The 21432-nt window shown below is 44.0% G+C and overlaps 1 protein-coding gene across 1 annotated transcript in view; it reads right to left on the bottom strand.

Moving 5' to 3' along the window:
- The window catches only part of LOC126188231 (inhibitory POU protein-like), a 488073-nt gene that overhangs the window by 137383 nt on the left and 329258 nt on the right, over positions 1–21432 (bottom strand). Inside the window, exon 3 of the mRNA XM_049929783.1 lies at positions 154–210. Coding sequence (XP_049785740.1) covers positions 154–210 — 57 coding nt within the window. The remainder of the gene's footprint in view (positions 1–153; positions 211–21432) is intronic.

Here is a 21432-nt window from a genome sequence, read left to right as displayed (position 1 = left end):
TATTTATCATTTATTTGAAAGTAAAAAAAGAAAAAAATGTAGCTTTTGCATGCATATTATAAACAAAGCAGATAAAAAGTTATCAAGCATTAAAAATGTAAGAAAATCGATGTTTAGAAACATGCGGCAAAACTTAATCGGATTGTAACGTACATTATGCCGTGGAGACCAGGAGTTGCACATAATGGACGCATCCTCAAGAATTCGACTCTGTAAATAAACAGGGAAGACACAATCAGCATTCGCTATGCAGCCTCCAAACACCACGTCGCATCCTTCTACCACCTGAAGAGACAGACATAATCAAACATAACAAGCACATTAAAGTCTAAGTTTCCTTTTATGGCTAAAAATGAGACAAGTGAAACCCGCAGATCTACGATTTCACGTATATACTATGTACGTAAGAAATAATAGTTGTGCAGCAACTGTTGGCTGACTAAACTCAACCACGTATTATAGGTTAACCAAACTAACTCGCGTAAGTTATATGTAACTTGATTATGTTCCATACAAGAAAGGTATCATTTCTGTAGGTAAACTGTGACACGTGCGCCGTGTGTTTGCCTGTTGGACTTTCACCCTAGAAGGTTGCACCTCAGCACCATCGAACTGGACGAGAAATGAACAGGAAGGGCGTCGTAAACGGCAGCACACAGTATTTTGTTCACTGCGTCGCGACGCACGGAAGACATTGATTCAGAGTGGCAGGCGGGTCACGTGACAAAGGCAGTCGGCGGCTGGCGGAGATAGTGGATATTCCTGGCTCCTTCCCGCCGTGCGACGGCACGGAAGGCGACACGGCACGACGCAGAAGCGAACTTCACTGCTAAGTGTCCAGTCTGCATAATATAAACACTGGCTGTTTTGTTACGAGTTCTGTTAATCACGGTGCAGAATGTTTCGTAACGTGTCAACAGTTTCAGAAAAGTGAGATACTTTCTAGGTACATGGTTACCAGTAAAACAATGCCTCACTTGATCATGTACGAGTACATTAGCTTCGTATCTGTAAACACACACACACACACACACACACACACACACACACACGCGCGCGCGCGCGCGTTATAATAATCTCTGTTTGAAAAATTCTTGTACAGAAACTTATAAACTTCGTCTGTTACCCTTCCATCGCCAAAAATACCACTGAGTTCAAGGTGTTCCAGGAAACTGAACTTCTTTTCCTTGACACGCGTCCTCCACATTACCAAAATAAAAGGAAAGAAATCAAACGAAACCTCTACAGTGGGTGTGTATCCTTATGTTACCTAAAAGTAAAATCATACTAATGAACTTTCCGTCAGTCCGTGGTAGAATAACTTGACCATATGAATATAAAAACATTAACTATTAATTATCAATCCATTGATAGCTTATAAGGATATTATCATTTCTTTATTTAAGTCAGAATTTGCTTCTGTTAACATCGGCATCCCCATGAAGAAATGTATCAGGACAGTAAGTAAATACCGCAGCAAGTAAATAATAAGTAAAGTCATTAAAAGTACAATGGTGATAATAGCAATAATAGTACTGTGACGCTATATGACATGAATTTCAAAACAGTAATGAGAGCGGGGTAGGAACAACGTGGGATCCATGCTCTCTTGTTGGGGTTAATCTTTCAGTCGCACAAAATGATTTACGAAAACCCTTATCAGAATAGTAGGACTAGTTAACAACTGTGAGGTGTCACTAAAAGCAGTGTATCTTAATTTAACGTAAATTATAACAAATTAAGTGAAAATATCAGTTAAGAAGGCGATAAGTATTACAGCTGCCAACGGAAATAACTACACAAGGAAGATGCTCTCAAACTGCGGTGTGCCACTGAACACTTGGCCTGAACCTGTGTATTGCTGTAGAAGGAGTATCAGATAAATGTTTATTGTTCGAGTTTTTCAACATATTTCGGGGTTGCTATAATTTTCAAGGTTGTTCACCAGTATGATGTAGTCTTTCAGAATGACAGTCAGTTATTTTCTTTCAAACTAAAAATAGTTAAGCAAGAAAATAACAGGCTAACAGGCCGCAGAATCTTCCAAATTGTGTATAGAATTCATAAACAAAAAATATTACTACAAGACAGGAATTAAGGTGCGTGGAATAAAGAAATTTTACTCGAAATGGCTACAGAATTTAGTGATAGCCTCGATCTCTGTCGTTATCTCCCTTTGTTTGTGCCATATCAATTCTATTGTGCTTGTATCTCCTTGATCCGTAAATACTACATGCATTTAAAATAAATGACGTAACCAGCAATCACACTCGCGTTGAATAGGTAAGTCTGTGGTGTGGAGAAATTTAGTTATTTCTGATAATATGATAGCGAAATTGGTGTCGGATCATATGAAAGGTTGAAAACAGGCGGTTCTGCATCGGCTGTAACATACGAGTGCGTGCTCAAAAGATAGTGTATACGAATGTTTCGTGTGATAATGCTTTAAAGATTTCTAAATAAAACAATCATTATTAACACTCCGCACCTTCTGTCTTCATCTTTACATACCTCTGTGTCTGAGTGGTTCTAGGCGCTTCAGTCCGGAACCGCGCTGCTGCTGCGGTCGCAGGTTCGAATCCTGCCTGGGTCATGGATGTGTGTGATGTCCTTAGGTTAGTTAGGTTTAAGTAGTTCTAAGTCTAGGGGACTGATGACCTCAGATGTTAAGCCCCATAGTGCTCAGAACCATTTTAATCTACATATTTGCAGCCCTTGCCGCTAGAGGGCTCCGAATTGCAGCGTGTAACATGGTGGTGTGTAACGAAACTATGTCGGTGTGTGAGAAATAGAATGCCTAATTGAGCTTCGAATCGGAAGAGTTCGTCCATACATTGAGCAACCTCTCCCTCAGCATGACAAGGCCACATACGAGCGCTGCGACAACATCAACAATCCAGTGCTTTGGGTTCACTGTCATCGATCGTCCTCAATGCCGTGCAGATTTGGCTCCATCCGATTTGCATCTGTTTCCAGAACTTAAAGAACACCTTCGAAGACTTCGCTTTGGATAGTGATGGAACGGTACAAGCAGAGATGTGTTTGTGGCTCCGTCAAGCAGATCAAACATTCTGCAGTGACGGTATCAACAAACTGGTCTCTCGTTGGGAGAAATTTGTTCGTCTCCGGGCTGATTATGTCAAAAAATAAAGATGTACAATGTCAATAACGTTTGATTTATTTACAAAGTCTTCATATAAAAAAATTCAGAGGCGCTTTTCAGCATACCCTCGTGATATACACGTCTTACTGCTTGTTAACAAAATATTCTGTCCCGCTGAGAAATTTTTCGTTCCACGCAACTTTGTTATTTGAGTATTGCCTTTATTTGTAGAACTTTATTTTTCGATCCACAGGATTAAAACAAAGAAAACTGGAAAATTTTATAAATTTAAATTATCAAAAAGAATAACTCAATTGTCGCATATCAAAAAATCTGACACAATGGAGGATTATAAAAATGGCGTACTTGTCGTATTTAATAATTAGTGGTTTTTTGTCTGCAATCAGTGTTAAATTCTTCGGTCAATTTTGGTTCTTCCGTTCGGTAATTGCTTAAAGTACCATAAGCAATTTACATGCTTCTACACAGATTAATTGTCTCCTGCGGATGAATTTTTCATTCTGCCCTATAAAGTTTTCACTTATGATTACAATGGTGAACACTGTAATCGAACTTGAATCATTTGTGACATCGGTTACAATTGCTTGGAAGAGGTATTTCACCCAGATCCTCATATCGTATGATGCCATGAACTTCTTGAGAGGTAGAGAACGTTCTTCAATAATCCTTGAATGACTTCCTGCAAATGGTTCCAGGTGAGTGCAAATCAGTTATGGAAGCCCACAGAGTTCGTACAACGTATGACCTGACGGTAACTAAGGTGCTTCGCCAGTTTCAAAGCTGTTCTCTGCTGTAGACATTCTCGTCGCATATCTTCAATTAAGAAATAACATTTCCATCGGTATAATTCATAGCAGTACAGGGTATCTGCAGCTTCTTTTGCAGTTTATCAAATTGAGGAAGGCTTATAATATTGAATTAAAGATTGCCCGCCCTCTTGCAAGAACACAGCTTTGGTTTATTTTGTCACCGAACATGTTTGACCACAGTTGTGACATCCTCAGAAGGTTTTTTGCTTTTACTGTTTTTGAAATATATACACACAAATTTTACGCAGGTTAGGAATATATCATCAGAATATATCGCTGTTTATAGTCCGTGCGAGTGCGCCTATCGATGTTTATTGCGCTCTCCTATCTTAGTTCAGAGAATTCTATGACTTCTCAAGCCGACAGAGACGGCGCATGGTCGGTGAAGGTGACTTAAGCGGTTCCGCCGGCAAAGAGAGAGAAGTTGCTGACTTCAGTGCCTGTGGACAGTTTTCCTCGTGGCTGCTGGCTGGTCACAACACCGCGAGTCGGCTAGGCTGGTGATTGTGTGGGAGACAGCACGGTGGACTTGGATCTACACTGATACTGAATTTCAAGCGACAGTGGTTATATGGAATTGTGTCTTAGAAAGGAAGGCAGCCTGGACTTAGAAATGTTTGTCAACTTCTGTAACGAACGTGGACTAGTTGTCGCCGGTAAAAGATTGCGTGGTGAGCAGTTTTTGGAGTTTATACTCCTTATGCTGTCGAAGGTGATTAACGAGGCTGATATATATTGTTCGGCACGTCAGACATTTGTAGCTGCTCTCATCGGAATAATCACTGATTCATCTTCAATATCGATTGGGTGAGTTGCTATAAAAAACAATAAAAAAAATTGCAGTTCGGCTGTCCTGAGAGTAATACAGCACTATTTTCTTCTGGGTCGAGTTAATAAAACGTACATATACTACTTCGGATTTTCCGTTTTAATTCTATAGAGTTTAACACTGTTTATTATAAAGCTGACTTTACTTGTGTGTTTTATCTGTTCTAACACTGGTCACTGTTGTCTGGTCAGTAATAACTGTCGATTTGAGGGCCGTGCCGGCCTGCCGCTCAACGCAAGTTTATCTGATGTTACTACAGCAGTTAAGCTCGTGGAAAGCTATTGGCTGGGAGTCACATAGTTCACTGTAAATTTTGAAATGTTACCAATACACAGAAGTTATCTATCGTGACTGAATTTGGTTTTGAACGTACTTGAAGCGGAATATAAAATTAATTTTACTATTGCTTTTTTTTACTTAAGGCATTTACCAATCGGCTCGCCTGAACTTGACATTTCGGCCTTTGGTTTTTCTGCCGTGTCTTTATCTTTTGTTTTTTTTTTTCGTGGGGGGGGGGGGGGAGGGGGAGACTCAAAGAAGGGGGTAGTTTCCTGTTTTATTCCTTATATTAATAACATAATTTCTTAACACTTTAGCCGGCCGGAGTGGCCGTGCGGTTCTAGGCGCTACAGTCTGGAGCCGAGCGACCGCTACGGTCGCAGGTTCGAATGCTGCCTCGGGCATGGACGTGTGTGATGTCCTTAGGTTAGTTAGGTTTAAGTACACTCCTGGAAATTGAAATAAGAACACCGTGAATTCATTGTCCCAGGAAGGGGAAACTTTATTGACACATTCCTGGGGTCAGATACATCACATGATCACACTGACAGAACCACAGGCACATAGACACAGGCAACAGAGCATGCACAATGTCGGCACTAGTACAGTGTATATCCACCTTTCGCAGCAATGCGGGCTGCTATTCTCCCATGGAGACGATCGTAGAGATGCTGGATGTAGTCCTGTGGAACGGCTTGCCATGCCATTTCCACCTGGCGCCTCAGTTGGACCAGCGTTCGTGCTGGAAGTGCAGACCGCGTGAGACGACGCTTCATCCAGTCCCAAACATGCTCAATGGGGGACAGATCCGGAGATCTTGCTGGCCAGGGTAGTTGACTTAAACCTTCTAGAGCACGTTGGGTGGCACGGGATACATGCGGACGTGCATTGTCCTGTTGGAACAGCAAGTTCCCTTGCCGGTCTAGGAATGGTAGAACGATGGGTTCGATGACGGTTTGGATGTACCGTGCACTATTCAGTGTCCCCTCGACGATCACCAGTGGTGTACGGCCAGTGTAGGAGATCGCTCCCCACACCATGATGCCGGGTGTTGGCCCTGTGTGCCTCGGTCGTATGCAGTCCTGATTGTGGCGCTCACCTGCACGGCGCCAAACACGCATACGACCATCATTGGCACCAAGGCAGAAGCGACTCTCATCGCTGAAGACGACACGTCTCCATTCGTCCCTCCATTCACGCCTGTCGCGACACCACTGGAGGCGGGCTGCACGATGTTGGGGCGTGAGCGGAAGACGGCCTAACGGTGTGCGGGACCGTAGCCCAGCTTCATGGAGACGGTTGCGAATGGTCCTCGCCGATACCCCAGGAGCAACAGTGTCCCTAATTTGCTGGGAAGTGGCGGTGCGGTCCCCTACGGCACTGCGTAGGATCCTACGGTCTTGGCGTGCATCCGTGCGTCGCTGCGGTCCGGTCCCAGGTCGACGGGCACGTGCACCTTCCGCCGACCACTGGCGACAACATCGATGTACTGTGGAGACCTCACGCCCCACGTGTTGAGCAATTCGGCGGTACGTCCAACAGGCCTCCCGCATGCCCACTATACGCCCTCGCTCAAAGTCCGTCAACTGCACATACGGTTCACGTCCACGCTGTCGCGGCATGCTAAAGACTGTTAAAGACTGCGATGGAGCTCCGTATGCCACGGCAAACTGGCTGACACTGACGCCGGCGGTGCACAAATGCTGCGCAGCTAGCGCCATTCGACGGCCAACACCGCGGTTCCTGGTGTGTCCGCTGTGCCGTGCGTGTGATCATTGCTTGTACAGCCCTCTCGCAGTGTCCGGAGCAAGTATGGTGGGTCTGACACACCGTTGTCAATGTGTTCTTTTTTCCATTTCCAGGAGTGTAGTTCTAAGTTCTAGGCGACTGATGACCTGAGAAGTTAAGTCACATAGTGCTCAGAGCCATTTGAACCATTTTCTTAACACTTTAAGTTTAAATAAAAAAGCATTTCTTGTACAGTTGTAATTGGAAAAACTGTGCCTTTCATTTAATCAATGGCGTTCAGCTGATCAGACCTTGTGTTTTCTTTCTAATGTTCGTGTGTGTTGCTAAATTGTTTTCTTATTAAGGATGTACCTCGACTAAAAAGTTTATAAGTGTGTTATTCTCTAAAAGCAGGTAGTCGGCTTCTGTACAATCTTGCCAAATAGTGATTGTTATACAAATTGCACTGCCTTCTGATTCCTTTGATCGCCTTGTGCGTATTCTGCTATCTTTTTTTGATTTTTCTTCACAAATTTCAAAAAAGTTATCTATTGGACTTTTCACTAAAAATTTTTGTACTTGTGTATTAAAACGCGTTCTACGTATTTTGTTATTTTTTCGAATTCCTTCGGTAATTTGAAAAGGTTATCTATTGATAATTTGATTAAAAAATATGTAACTGAATATTAATCAACTATCAACAAAAGCTTGTGCGATATTCCTGGGTAACAAATTTAACACCGGCAGCTTCCACTCCATTTTCCCGACCTCCTTATGAGTTTAGATTACATATGTACCTTACCTTTTCTTGCACTGTGTGTTAACTGTGTCTGTCAACAAAAACAAGAGTATGTTGCGGTCCTGTAATATAGTGTTACGGCAAGACGGTGAGATGGTGACCGCTTCGATTACAAATGTACGTGCTCTACAGCAGTCGACGTACTGCGCTGGAGCTCGGTTCGAGTTGGCGCGAAACTCGTCGGTGAGTGGCGGCCGTGCGACGCCAGCTCATTGCTGGTGTTGCGAGATGACACCGCGGCGCCGAGACAGCCCGGAGAGCGGCGGCAGCGGCAGCGGCAGCGGAGGCGGTGTGTGCGCAGCTGATGGCGGCCGAGATTGGAGCGCCGCTATCTGCGTCATCAGGGGCCGCCGCGGCCGCGGCTTATCCGCGCCCATCGGCAGCTCGCGACCGCACAAAGGCGACACGCGCTGTGACGAGTGGGCTTGCCGCCTCCACGCAACGAGCAGAGCGCACCGCACCAGCGCTCATCTCGCTTCACGCTATTTCGCAGCTCTAAAACGATGAGCTGTACTCGGGCAGAAATATGGGAGCTAGTCAAGAGTGATTCTAACGTCTTCATCGATTGACGTAGATTGTCCAGACTGCACGTGACTCTGACTCCGTGAGCGTTTATCTGACGTTAACGTATCAGTAACGGTTTCACGTGGCACAGAAATATTGTTAATGACTCACTGCCGGACAAAAAAATGTGGAGCACCCAGAACACACTCTTGGATGCCAATGTAACTTCGAACATGTACACAGTATCGGTTGGTATGTAAATTATTAAAGTTCCAACGCTCTTTGACAGTTAGAACGGCCATCAGAATGCATTGTCGTTGGTCGTGTTATTACCAAGCCTGCTAGGAATGCAAGGGGCGTGGACAGAGTCAGATGTTGGCTGATCACTGAAGCGTAGTAGCCTGAGACAACTTTAACAGCACCTCACGGAGCTAGAAAGGGGACGCACTGTGGGTATCCATTTGGCAGGCTGCTCGAATAGTCCAACATCCAGAGTTATGAGGCATTCGTATATGTGAGTGGGCCGATGTTGGACTGTTAAGGCCATTGTCTACCATATCTGATCAACACAAGAGGCGATCCCTATTTAGTGCATCAAACACATCATAGCCCATTCACACTTGTGTCTGCAGTCCGGAAACAACTGCCTTATTACTTGCAACATTTTTTGTCACGCTGCACGACCGGTCGGAGACTAGCAGGAACCAGATTTGGGAATTAACATCCTATTCGTTTGCTGCCACTAACAACGCAACACAGACAACTGCGTTTGGAGTGGGGCAGGCACCGGGAAGCAATGCTGCCGATTAACAGTATCATATTGTGTTCAGCGATGAGTCGCCGTTCCACACTACCGCGGATGTTCGTCGTCGACGAGTATGGTGGTGACCTGGAGAAAACATCCCATTCTTCTAATATTTTTGGAGAGGCACAGCAGTGTTACTGCTGGGATCATGGAAACCATCGAACATGACGTCAGGTGACGACTGACAATGATAAGGAAACTTTGATGTCACAAGAGGACGTCGCTGACATCTTTTGCGACAGTATTGTCAGTATGACAATGCTTGACAACACGTGGTACGCATCTCTATGAACTGTGTGCGAGATGGTGTTCAGCAAGATCCCCAGATCTGTCTCCATTGCACTGTATACTTTAACCACGGCGACACGCGAACATGCGTCAGTCCAGCTCAAATGCCAACGCCGTCCCAGCCCCAGTACCCAGGATACCACAGACCAGCTACAACATTAATAAAGGATAGGCTACAGCAGCGTCATGACACCCTTTCTAACCGTCAGTCCATGCGGCCAGACCAGCGAAGGTGCAACAACATACTGATAAATAGGTTGATATTTTTTAGTCCTTCGTAAATTTATCTCAACTTTGTAATCACTGATATCGCAAACTCTCTGGACTCGTGAAGTTTCATTTCGTCGCCTTCTTCCCTTGTGAATCACATTTTTTGTCACGCAGTATTATCTGTAGCCGGCCCCTGTGGCCGAGCGGTTCTAGGCGCTCCAATCCGGAACCGCGTGACTGCTACAGTCGCAGGTTCGAATCTTGCCTCGGGCATGGATCTGTGTGATTTCCTTAGGTTAGTTAGGTTTAAGTTGTTCTAAGTTCTAGGGGCTGATGACCTCAGGTGTTAAGTCCCATGGTGCTCAGAGCCAGTATATACATAATTCCGCTCATCACTTCCTTGTGTCTTTGCCCCACCTCAACATGGGGCCGGACTTGTTTTTGTGGAGTTGGAGTTGTTAGTGTGAGAGAGTGGCCGGATGCTCTTCCTGTTGCACCCCGTAACCCACAGGATGGAATGAGTGTACCCCAGCTGTCTGCGTTTAGTGTAAGTCATGGAATAGTGCGAACGTGTTAGGACGTCTGTGAGTCGTGTAACTGAGGCGGGACGTGGGGACCAGCCAGGTATTCACCTAATGGGATGTGGAAAACCGCCTAAAAACGACACCGAGGCTAGCTGGCACACCGGCCCTCGTCAGTAATCCACCAGACGGATTCGATCCGTGGTCGGTGCGCCTACCTGAGTCCAGAAAGCAGCTCATTAACGCTCTCGGCTAACCTGGCGGTTTTGTAAACAAAATTCCGCTAATACTCTACTTTTCGGTTTCTGGGCTTTTGTTTCCGATACGAATTTCAGACCGAAAGCTCCATGATCATGATTTCTGACATCCAAGTAAGGTTTTCTTTCATGACCCAGTGAAGCAGTCACACGTAACAAATGTTACTTTGTTGCATAAAAGTATAAAGCGCATGCAATCACTTGTAAAAGATAGCGCTTAAAAATTCTTGCATTCGCAAGAGTCTGATCATTTCTTGCTCACTGCGAGATTCCTCTAAGTTGCTTACTTTCGTTGCACACACTATCTGACCAAATGTATTCCTGTAACGTAGTTCCACACTATAAATCTGCTACACTGGACAAACAGTATTACTGTCAAGACTATCATTTTATTACTACTACGACAAATTATGTCCTTCTGTTAAAATATAGATATGTAGCAGAACTGTGAAATAACATTTATTATTTACTTACCAACTGATGATATTTTTTGGTTTTATATTTTTCATGTCTCACCCAAACGCAGTAGAAGAGAATATTGCAGAGTCCTCGGTTATTACCAGCCGAGCCCCAGTGACCTGGCAACGAGGCTGTGAAATTTCCAGTTGCTAATGTTATGGAATTAATTAAAAGTTTCGTCACTTCTTTCACAACCATGGCAAACAGATTTCGCCTGCCGTCATTCGTGGGAAATTAATAATTTTTCCAACACGGGACGGCCGTTAAAAAGATACTAGTGTAACGAGAGCGTCTTCTCGGATGTTAGGTGCGCACGACTACATAAAAGCCTACCGTTCAAATGGCTGACGTTGCGCCAGGTTAGGAAACTTCCTTGACAAAAAGGAAGTGGTCACTTTATAGCCGGCCGTGGTGGCCAAGCGGTTACAGGCGCTACAGTCTGGAACCGCGCGGCCGCTACGGTCGCAGGTTCGAATCCTGCCTCGGGCATGGATGTGTGTGATGTGCTTAGGTTATTGATTGGCGACTCCATGTTGTCTTGTGCACTACGACCAGATAACAGGTATACTTGAAAAAAAAAGAGACAGCATTGGTCGTATATTTTTTTTACTATCGCAAAATCGATTTTCTATCACTGAGTGACCATCTTCAGTGCTAGAAGTTAAAAATTTTTTCACATTACGTCGCACCGAGGTCTGCTGAACAAGTGCAGGTAAACAGCGACCTCAGTCTATGTGATTGCCGTAAGCTTAGTGACAACAGTGCATCCTAATTTAAGTTATACAATATAGGTTTGTTTCTAACAAGTGTTATGTTCATATGCAGATGTAATTGTGATTTTCTATGTTGTACTCTCTGATCGTAATGTGAAAAAATTTTTAACTTCTAGCACTGAAGATAGTCACTCAGTGACAGAAAATCGATTTTACGATAGTAAAAAAATATACGACCAATGCTGTCTCTTTTTTTCAAGTCCTTAGGTTAGTTAGGTTTAAGTAGTTCTAAGTTCTAGGGGACTGATGACCTTATAAGTTAAGTCCCATAGTGCTCAGAGCCATTTGAACCATTTGAGCCACTTTATATGGCCCAGCAGGAAAGAACTGGCCGCTTGAGCACCCAGCAATTTTGTACCATAACTTTTATTTTTATTTTCCAGCCGTATGCACACTAGTGTGAAGAGCCAGCCAGCTAACCAAACACCTGACCGCCACTGCACTCTTCTGTCCTGCAAAATCTCAGGAGGACCACCAGCAGCCGTCTCGCTCACAACCGTCTATTTCCTTTAGGCGTCTGCCGCCAAGCTGCTGTAAAGTTTAACTGTTCATTCAGAGTTTAGTGATGATGCTCGGATTTGATCGCCATTTCAATCGGTTGGTGATTGCAACTACTGCGCTATACTGTGCGAGAGCAACGACACTAGCCATGCCGTAAGCCTCATCTAAACCTGTTACCACGACCCCCTTCCTTTTGTTGCCCAAACCTAGTTCTAATGGTTCAGCAGTCTCTCCCTGACCTGTTCTCAGTTAAGACTGTGTAGTTCTACCTCAGCGCTCATTCTGTACAGTGTGTTACGTGTATAAATGCAGATATTTTTACTGATGTCTGAGGACAGCGTACTGAACAACATTATATCAGTGTTTACTTGATGTGTAGGCTATCAACTACAGTCGGGTATTGAAGTGTGGTCACCTGGACGGGAAAGGGGTAGTCTAAACTGACAGGCGTACTCGACTTCGTAGTGCGTTTACGACTGTGCAGCAAACGTCAGTCAGTAAATTATGTGACATGTCCGGGGGAAGACTGTTAGACATAGAGAAAAAGTAGCTAACACACTGAAGCGGGTACCTATTAAGGTACCAACGATCACAATATCTGTACCCACGAGGTGTGTGAGAAAGGTAATGAGACTGCTTTTTTATGCTCCAAAGCTTTTACTTTTTTCCAGCAACAATACCGTCCCCTCCAAAGCAGTTCCCAACGGCAGCCATACACCGGCAGAGTCCCTATACCCAGGCTTGGTAGTACGGTAGCGGAGCTGAAAGACTTCAACTGGCAGGGCCTCAACACATCGATCACTATCTTTTGAGTGTTCTCCAGACTCGTAAAAGACATTTTTCAATTTCAGGGAACGAAAAAAAAATCACAAGGACTCATCCACTTGTCTGCAATATCCGGTCTCACCCGCTTCACCCTTTTCCTGAACCTTTCAATGATGTCTTTGTAAAACACTTGGTTGACAGTTTGTCCTGGACGAACAAATTCTTTATACACGATACCCCCGCAGAAAAAAAAAGTTTCATCCTCAATGTGTTCTTGGCATTCAAAAACTATTTGAGGAGGTGAGAAACTTGTGCTCTTGATAAGCAATGTTCCCCGCAGGTCTGTTTCAACTTTTCAAAGGTCGCATTCGCGGATTCGCCTAGTTTAACACAGAACTTGATGGCATAACCTTGCTCTAAATTCCGCAGTTCCATTTTCGTAACACACAACAAAAAACACCACTTCATTGATGGTGCTCCCAAAAATCACCAGATAGCAGTATGGAACAGAAAGTGGGAATGAGCATCTGGAACGGATGACCACACCGGTATACTCAAGTACAGCAATACAGAGTAGGCAGATCGCTCGCAATGTTGTCAGTCTCATTACTTTTCTCGCGCATCTAGTATTTCTTAAAATACAGAACATTAGCAGAGACGTTCAATATTAACATTTTTCTGTGATACACAGTATTACAACTATCGCTTTTCAACCTCTTTACAATACGACTTCAAACATACATATGTAACCGCGGACCTGCGCTCTGGACAACAACGATTACAAGCTAGTAATATACACGAGGGATGTGGACTTCGGACTTGCACAAATAAATTCATAAAACTTTGTCAGCATCTTCAGGAAGGATTCAGGATTCACATTCATTGCAGTGGAAGTTCGAAAACATAAGAAAATAAATTTTGTTACGTGTGAAATTTCATCATTTTTTTCACTTACTAAAGGCTGCATTTGTTGTTATAGATACACTTTTCTTCATAAGTTAGAGAGATTCTTCGATGAATTTTGCACAGCATACATACCATACTCACAGGTGTATGAAACTCTAGAATTCATTTAATTTATGAAAAAACCAATGAACTGTTATATTTTAAACTTCATGTTTAGAAAAAACACAAATTTTTTAGTTAATTACCTCAATTTTTTCTACAGGTTTTAATAGATTTCGAAAATTCTAGCCGGCCGCGGTGGTCGTACGGTTCTAGGTACTTCAGTCTGGAACCGCGTGACTGCTACGGTCGCAGGCTCGAATCCTGCCTCGGGCATGGATGTGTGTGATGTCCTTAGGTTAGTTAGGTTTAAGTAGTTCTAAGTTCTAAGGGACTGATGACCTCAGATGTTGAGTCCCATAGTGCTCAGAGCCATTTGAACCATTTTTTTGAAAATTCTAGAGTTTCATATACCTTTAAGTATGGTTCGTATGCTGTGCAAAATTCATCGAAGAATCTCTCTTACTTGTGAAGAAAAGTGTACCTATAGCAACAAATGCAGCCATTAGTAAGTGAAAAAAATGATGAAATTTCACATGTAAAAAAAATTATTTCGCTATGTTTTCGAACATCCACTGCATTTGGGGTGAATTCTGAATCCTTCCTGGCCATGCTGTCAAAGTTTTATGATATATTACAACAAATAAGCCCTCCGTCACAAATATTAAGTCAAAATTGATCAGGTTTCGACGCTAATATGAGCGCCGTCTTCAGAATTAGACTAACTATTCTAAAACATATTAGGTATATAATACATTAATAAAATTAAAGTTTGTACTGACTGGAAAAAGATGCAGTACTTACAAGTCACATATTAAAAAAGATCTAAGCCGGAAAGGCGACGTGATGAATAGTTGTGAGATGGCGAGCCGCTAAGGGCTGCTCGTACTGTGAACCAGGGTCGCCATCTCACTTACAACTATTCATGACGTCGCCTTTCCGGCTTAGATCTTTTTTAATATGTGACTTGTAAGTACTGCATCTTTTTCCAGTCAGTACAAACTTTAATTTTATTAATGTATTATATACCTAATATGTTTTAGAACAGTTAGTCTAATTCTGAAGACGACGCTCATAGTAGCGTCGAAACCTGGTCAATTTTGACTTAATATTTCTGACCGAGGGCTTATTTGTTCTAATATAATTCTGACACTGTCACTGAGCCTTAGCAGCTATGTTCAGAGTTTTATGAATTTATTTGTAAAAGCATATACAATGGAAACTAAAATGTTCTGTGGTGCCTCTCCTGCTCCAAGTCAGCCCGTTTGACGTCCTACATCCCTTAAGATTTTATATTTAATTCGCTCCTAGTTTCGACGTTTCGTCAACGCCATCTTCAGGCCCGTACACTTTGATGAAATCAGTTGTGTGTGGGCCTGAAGATAGCGAAACTAGTAATGAAGTAAATATAAAATCTTAAGTACAGCTGGAGGAATTTCATCTTTAATAAAAATTATACGAGCTGTGTCTCCTTCCTTCATCCAGTTTAAATATGGATGTACGAAGGTTAAATAACAGGTAGATCTGAGTGTGTTGTCACAAGGCGCGCCACAGCAAGTGAGAGTGGGCGACAGAAGCGGCCTGCCTCTGGCTGTGCGCCCCAAGTCGTGACCGGAATGGGGGCGGCCGCTGCCCGCCGCCCGCGGCGACCTGGAACGGGCCCGCTATCGACGCGCTGCTATTTCCACTGCGGCGTTTCGACCCGTGACGGCGCGGCATCTTTATGACGGGCACGCACGCGCCGCCGCCGCCGCCGCTCGCCAGCCACTTGTCCGGCCGCGTCACGACACGCCGCTCTCCTCGCTGCTCGTACGTCACGCCACCCAAGCCGCGGGCGCACTCTGTTTCCCAGATACGCTCACTTAAAAAGAATGCGCGTGTGTGGCTGTGGTGGGGAGCAGCGGGGAGCGTCGCATTAATTTGATAGCAAAGCGGCGCCATGTGGCGTGACGTAACGTGGTTACTAGTAATCGCATGCACAGTGCAGTAGCTTTCGTGTTCACACACTTCACTACTTCACGCTAAATTTATTCAACTTTACATGTTTCTGTTCCAAAAATAAATCTGCTTTACTTGGCTCTATATAAGCAGAATAAAACACACAACGTTTTTAATGAAGGTGAGATTCAACCCGACCTATAGGTATCGAATTATGTAGATAGTACCTGTGCCGAAGTAAAAAATTTCTGTTTTAAAGAGCGCGCCGCAGCGCGTAGTGTGAAGCAGTCGCCCTCCGTTTCTGGCGGTGGTGCCGCTGTGGCAATCGCAGCTTTGGTGTCTCCCTCTGGTGGGAAAGGGGAAAGGTTGCCTGTTCACGTGCATTTAAGGGTCGCTATGAGCTCGCCAGTGTTCCACCCTTTCGTTTTTTCCTCTCCTCCCTCCTTGTTTTCCCCCTCATCTGTCCAGCCCCCCCTCCCCCCCCAATCAGCCCTTGGCTAGGGAGTGTCATCTTTGTGCCGACATTTTCGTGCGGTGTTTTACAGTGAGTGGTCAGTGTTGTGTGTCTTTTGGGAAGTGTTACGAACGGCCATCATACTGTCGCTGGGTGTGAACAGAAACGAGACTCTCGCCGTGTTTTTTTTGTTTTTTTTTTAAATTGTGTGTCTACTATGTTACTTGTCTGATTCCTATGTATTTTATTAGCATTGCCAACCCCTTTGCTTTATGTTTTAACTTTCCACCATTTTCCGCCATTTTACAATTTAAGTCACCGTTTTATCGCCTTCTTTTATTGTTTCTTTCCTTCTTACGTTTTTGAAAAGTCTGTAGGCTGTAGAGCAGCGTACTAAGCTGCTGCCGGCCCGCCCCCATCGGGGGGAATCGAAATTCAATAAAGGAAAAAAAAAAAGGTCGCCAGTGGGTCAGTCTGGGTCAGTCTCTCGTCCCCAGCTTGCTAGTCTGTCTCTCGTCCGCATTTGTTAGGCAGTTAGTGTCTGTCTGTCGTTCGTAGTGCTAGTATGTCTGTCGTTCGGATCAACCTTTAAAGCCGGCAAAATCCGAGTCTTTCCAGTCCGCCAGTAAGAGAACTCAGCGAGTGGTCGCCAGGTCGGGGCTTAGTTCCTGCATCTGAGTCTGAGCGTTAGGCCGCCAGTCTGCTCGAGTTTACTCAGGCAATGGATCGATCTGTTGGTCGGTCGCGCACTGAGACACAAGATGACTTGTCCGTCTTGAGCGTCGGCGTATGTGAGGTCGCCACGTGAGTCCAGTGGGCCGCGGTGTATAGCGAGGGGTAGTGACTTCGCGGTCGACACGAGAGCAACAGGAGTCAACCCACGACGTGTCTGGCCCGTGCGAGCTGCGACGCCGTGAGACGGGAGATCGGGGCGCCTTCCTGCGTCCGTTGAAGCGGCTGGCAGCGGACGGTTCGCGAGAGCGATTTGGGGGTGCTGCGCCAGGTCTTCTCGAGAAATCGCAGTTTATTAGAAGTTAAGTGATTGGTGATATCTTGTTTGATTTACTCTTGTTAAATTCTACTTTTTTTTCTTGGTGAGGTCATCAGCCGTTTTACTTTGGGGTCGTCCCACCATTCTTCTCCGTTTCCCCACCCGCGGGAAGGTCTTTGTTTATAAATTGGGTGGTCCGTTTTTCCCTTGTGGAGTAGGGGCGTGTTACAGCAATTTCGGTTCGGGTTGTTCTGTAACCTCCCTATCAATGTACCGTACGTTAGTAGCTGCCTGTGTCATGTTTGTCGGATTTGGTGTGTGTGAACGAATTTGTTGCTTGTAATGTAACGGCCTAATACCTGAAATATGTTTTGATCTTTGGAAACTTTGATATTATTGCCTATGATCTTCAGAGGCGGTATCTGTGTACTGTAGAGCATCTTAACTATTGTTTGGCCAACTTTGTAGAATTTTATATAAGATTGCATTTCATGGGCTTTTATTTAAATGATCATATTAGTATATAAAGTTGCCACCCTTTCACCGTAAGACTTTTCGTAGAAGTTAAAATCAAGTTGCACCTTCGGTGGCAAGGTTAATATTTTAATTGTTAGTGTTTTGTACCATTTCCATCCCTCCTACGGGGGATGCATAGTTTGTTTGCTTGTGTAAATTGTTAAAACTCTTAGTTTAAAGTTATCTGGTGTGTTGCAGATTTGCACCAGTGTAGTCTTTCAGAGGCTATTGTGAGCGGTCGTAACTACGGCCGTGTCAAAAGGGAGTGGCAAAGTTCTCTGCCCGAAAGCTCACACAGTCAAAACTTGTTTCTTTCTGCCTCTGAATAAATTGTAACTTTGATATTTAGAGGGTGCTTTCTGATTATAATTTTATATCTGTTTCTTTTAAGAAAATGCCTTTAGGCACTATTAAAGTGAATAAAATTCCCACTTTGTTAAAAGGAATTTGGTTATGATTTCATCAGTTACTATCTGGCAATTACTTCCACGCCTACACAGTGTGATTAAATGTGTTAATGTTCTTGATGAATCGCTAGTAAATAAAATAAATTCTTAAGAATATTCTTTGAAAATAAATCACAGTTCAGTTCCGAATTATGTTCGTGTTATGCAATATGAATTTGAGTTTTGAGTGAAAAGCTACTGAGCAACTAAACATCGAACAGCAGTACCCAGCACGTCTTCCGTATTTAACACCTGTGTGGTAGATGACTTCGTACAGAATGGTACGAGGAGGTGGGCTATAGAGTAGTGTGGCAGCTGTCGTAGGGAAGCTGGGCAGGAGCAGAAATCATGAGCGAAGACGCAAATACAATAAACACAACATTTACTTAAGTTGTATTTTTCAAAGCATACCAAGACTCATTACATATAGTACAGCAAGAAAAAGAGTCGAGCTCATACAATAGCAACAAGGATGAGGCTATAATGTTACTTAAAATCCGTCTTTATTGCAAAAAAAATTTTTATTATTCATATGACCGGTTTCGGTTCATTCAGAACCATCTTCAGATCTGATATTTCAGTTACAGGAGTAACCCGTCCAAATCCAGCAACTTTCACATGCTACGTCACATGTCATATGAATAATAAAAAAATTTTTTGCAATCAAGACGGATTTTAAGTAACATTATAAAATCACTGATTGCTGTTATCCCATAAGACATTATGTCTGTTTTTGCAAAGGATGAGGCTCTCTGAACTAAACCAGGAACGATGGTGACAGAGCCGCAATTAGGCAGCGTCTGCATAGTGTCACGTGGCGGACAGGCTCCAAATGTAAGTGGGCTATGTGGCTGCCTCTGGTCATCCTATATCTCGGCGGCGGAGGGCGCTCATGGTACAGAGCGGCTAGGGACGTGGCTCAATGGGCGCACACCATTGGTCCTCCAGATCCTGTGCTGCCATTATTAGCGTCTGACGGGAACTTATGACGCCCATAGGGTGGTATCGTTATTATATACCACTATCTGCATCTACTTATATATTACTGCTCTGGAATTCATACCTAGGTGTGTGCAAGGGGTTCACAGAAGCACTTTATGACAATTCCTCGACTGTTTCACTCTCGAATAACACGTGGAATAATTGAATGCATAAATGTTTCTGCGTGAGCTAAGTTTTTCTTACTACGAGGGTCACTCTAAAAGAAATGCACACAATTTTTAAAAATCCATCTTTTATTCTACACGTTTGAAAGTTTTACAGTGTATAGATACATCCTTTAGGAACAATATTTTCATTTCTCCACATAATTTCCATCCCTTTTAACTGCCTAACGCCACCCAGGAACCAGTGCCTGTACACCCGCACGGTAAAATTCTGAACCAACCTGTTGGTGCCACTGTTTGGCAGAGTGCACAAGCGAGTCATCATCTTCAAACCTTGTTCCACGAAGAGAGTCTTTCAGTTTCCGAAAGAGATGATAGTCACATGGAGCCAGGTCAGGACTGTAAGGCGGGTGTTTAAGTGTTGTCCATCCGAGCTTTGTGATCGCTTCCGTGTTTTTTTGACCGGCATGTGGCCGTGCATTGTCGTGCAACAGCAAGACATCCTGCTTTTGCCAATTATGAATCACCTCGAAGGGAACGATCTATTGATACGTAATCAGCATGGTTTCAGAAAACATCGTTCTTGTGCAACGCAGCTAGCTCTTTATTCGCACGAAGTAATGGCCGCTGTCGACAGGGGATCTCAAGTTGATTTCGTATTTCTAGATTTCCGGAAAGCTTTTGACACCGTTCGTCACAAGCGACTTCTAATCAAGCTGCGGGCCTATGGGGTATCATCTCAGTTGTGCGACTGGATTCGTTATTTCCTGTCAGGAAGGTCGCAGTTCGTAGTAATAGACGGCAAATTATCGAGTAAAACTGAAGTGATATCAGGTCTTCCCCAGGGAAGCGTCCAGGGACCTCTGCTGTTCCTGATGTATATAAATGACCTGGGTGACAATCTGAGAAGTTCTCTTAGATTGTTCGCAGATGATGCTGTAATTTACCGTCTAGTAAGGTCATCCGAATACCAGTATCAGTTGCAAAGCGATTTAGAAGAGATTGCTGTATGGTGTGGCAGGTGGCAGTTGACGCTAAATAACGAAAAGTGTGAAGTGATCCACATGAGTTCCAAAAAAAATCCGTTGGAATTCGATTACTCGATAAGTAGTACAATTCTCAAGGCTTGGGTGTAAACATTACGAACAACTTCAGTTGGAAAGACCACATAGATAATATTGTGGGGAAAGCGAGCCAAAGGTTGCGTTTCATTGGCAGGACACTTAGAAGATGCAACAAGTCCACTAAAGAGACAGCTTACACTACACTCGTTCGTCCTCTGTTACAATATTGCTGCGCGGTGTGGGATCCTTACCAGGTGGGATTGACGGAGGACATCGAAAGGGTGCAAAAAGGGGAAGCTCGTTTTGTATTATCACGTAATAGGGGAGAGAGTGTGGCAGATATGATACGCGAGTTGGGACGGAAGTCATTAAAGCAAAGACGTTTTTCGTCGCGGCGAGATCTATTTACGAAAATTCAGTCACCAACTTTCTCTTCCGAATGCGAAAATATTTTGTTGAGCCCAACCTACATAGGTAGGAATGATCATCAAAATAAAATAAGAGAAATCAGAGCTCGAACAGAAAGGTTTAGGTGTTCGTTTTTCCCGCGCGCTGTTCGGGAGTGGAATGGTAGAGAGATACTATGATTGTGGTTCGATGAACACTCTGCCAAGCACTTAAATGTGAATGCAGAGTAATCATGTAGATGCAGATGTAGTCGAACACGACTCAGTCGAGCTTGAAGTTCCTTCAATATCGTCACATATGCATCAGAATTTATGGTGATTCCACTTGGCATGATGTCCACAAGCAAGAGTCCTTCGGAATCGAAAAACACCGTAGCCATAACTTTTCCAGCAGAAGGTGTGGTTTTGAAATTTTTTTTCTTGGGTGAATGTGCATGGTGCCACTCCATTGATTGCCTCTTCGTCTCTGGTGAAAACTGATGGAGCCATGTTTCATCACCTGTCACAATTCTTCCAAGACATTCATCTCCACCATTCTCGTACTGTTCCAAAAGTTCGCTGCGTACCGTTTTTCTTGTTTTTTTGTGAGCCACTGTCAACATCTTGGGAACCCACCTGGCACAAACCTTTTTTAACGCCAACACTTTCAGTATTCTGCAAACACTTCCTTCCCCTATCCCAAAGTAGCGTGACAATGCATTCACTGTGATGCGTCTGTCGGCAGTCACCAGTTCGTTAACTCTCTGCACATTGTCTGGGGTGTGTGCAGTACGAAGCCTCCCGCGACGAGGGCAATCCACAATATTGCCGTGCCCGCTTTCATCACATAACCTGCTTGCCCACCGACTAATTGT

Source organism: Schistocerca cancellata, chromosome 5 (genome assembly GCF_023864275.1).
Source record: "Schistocerca cancellata isolate TAMUIC-IGC-003103 chromosome 5, iqSchCanc2.1, whole genome shotgun sequence".
Taxonomy (NCBI): Eukaryota; Metazoa; Arthropoda; class Insecta; order Orthoptera; family Acrididae; genus Schistocerca; species Schistocerca cancellata.
This window is presented reverse-complemented; position numbering and strand designations above follow the sequence as displayed.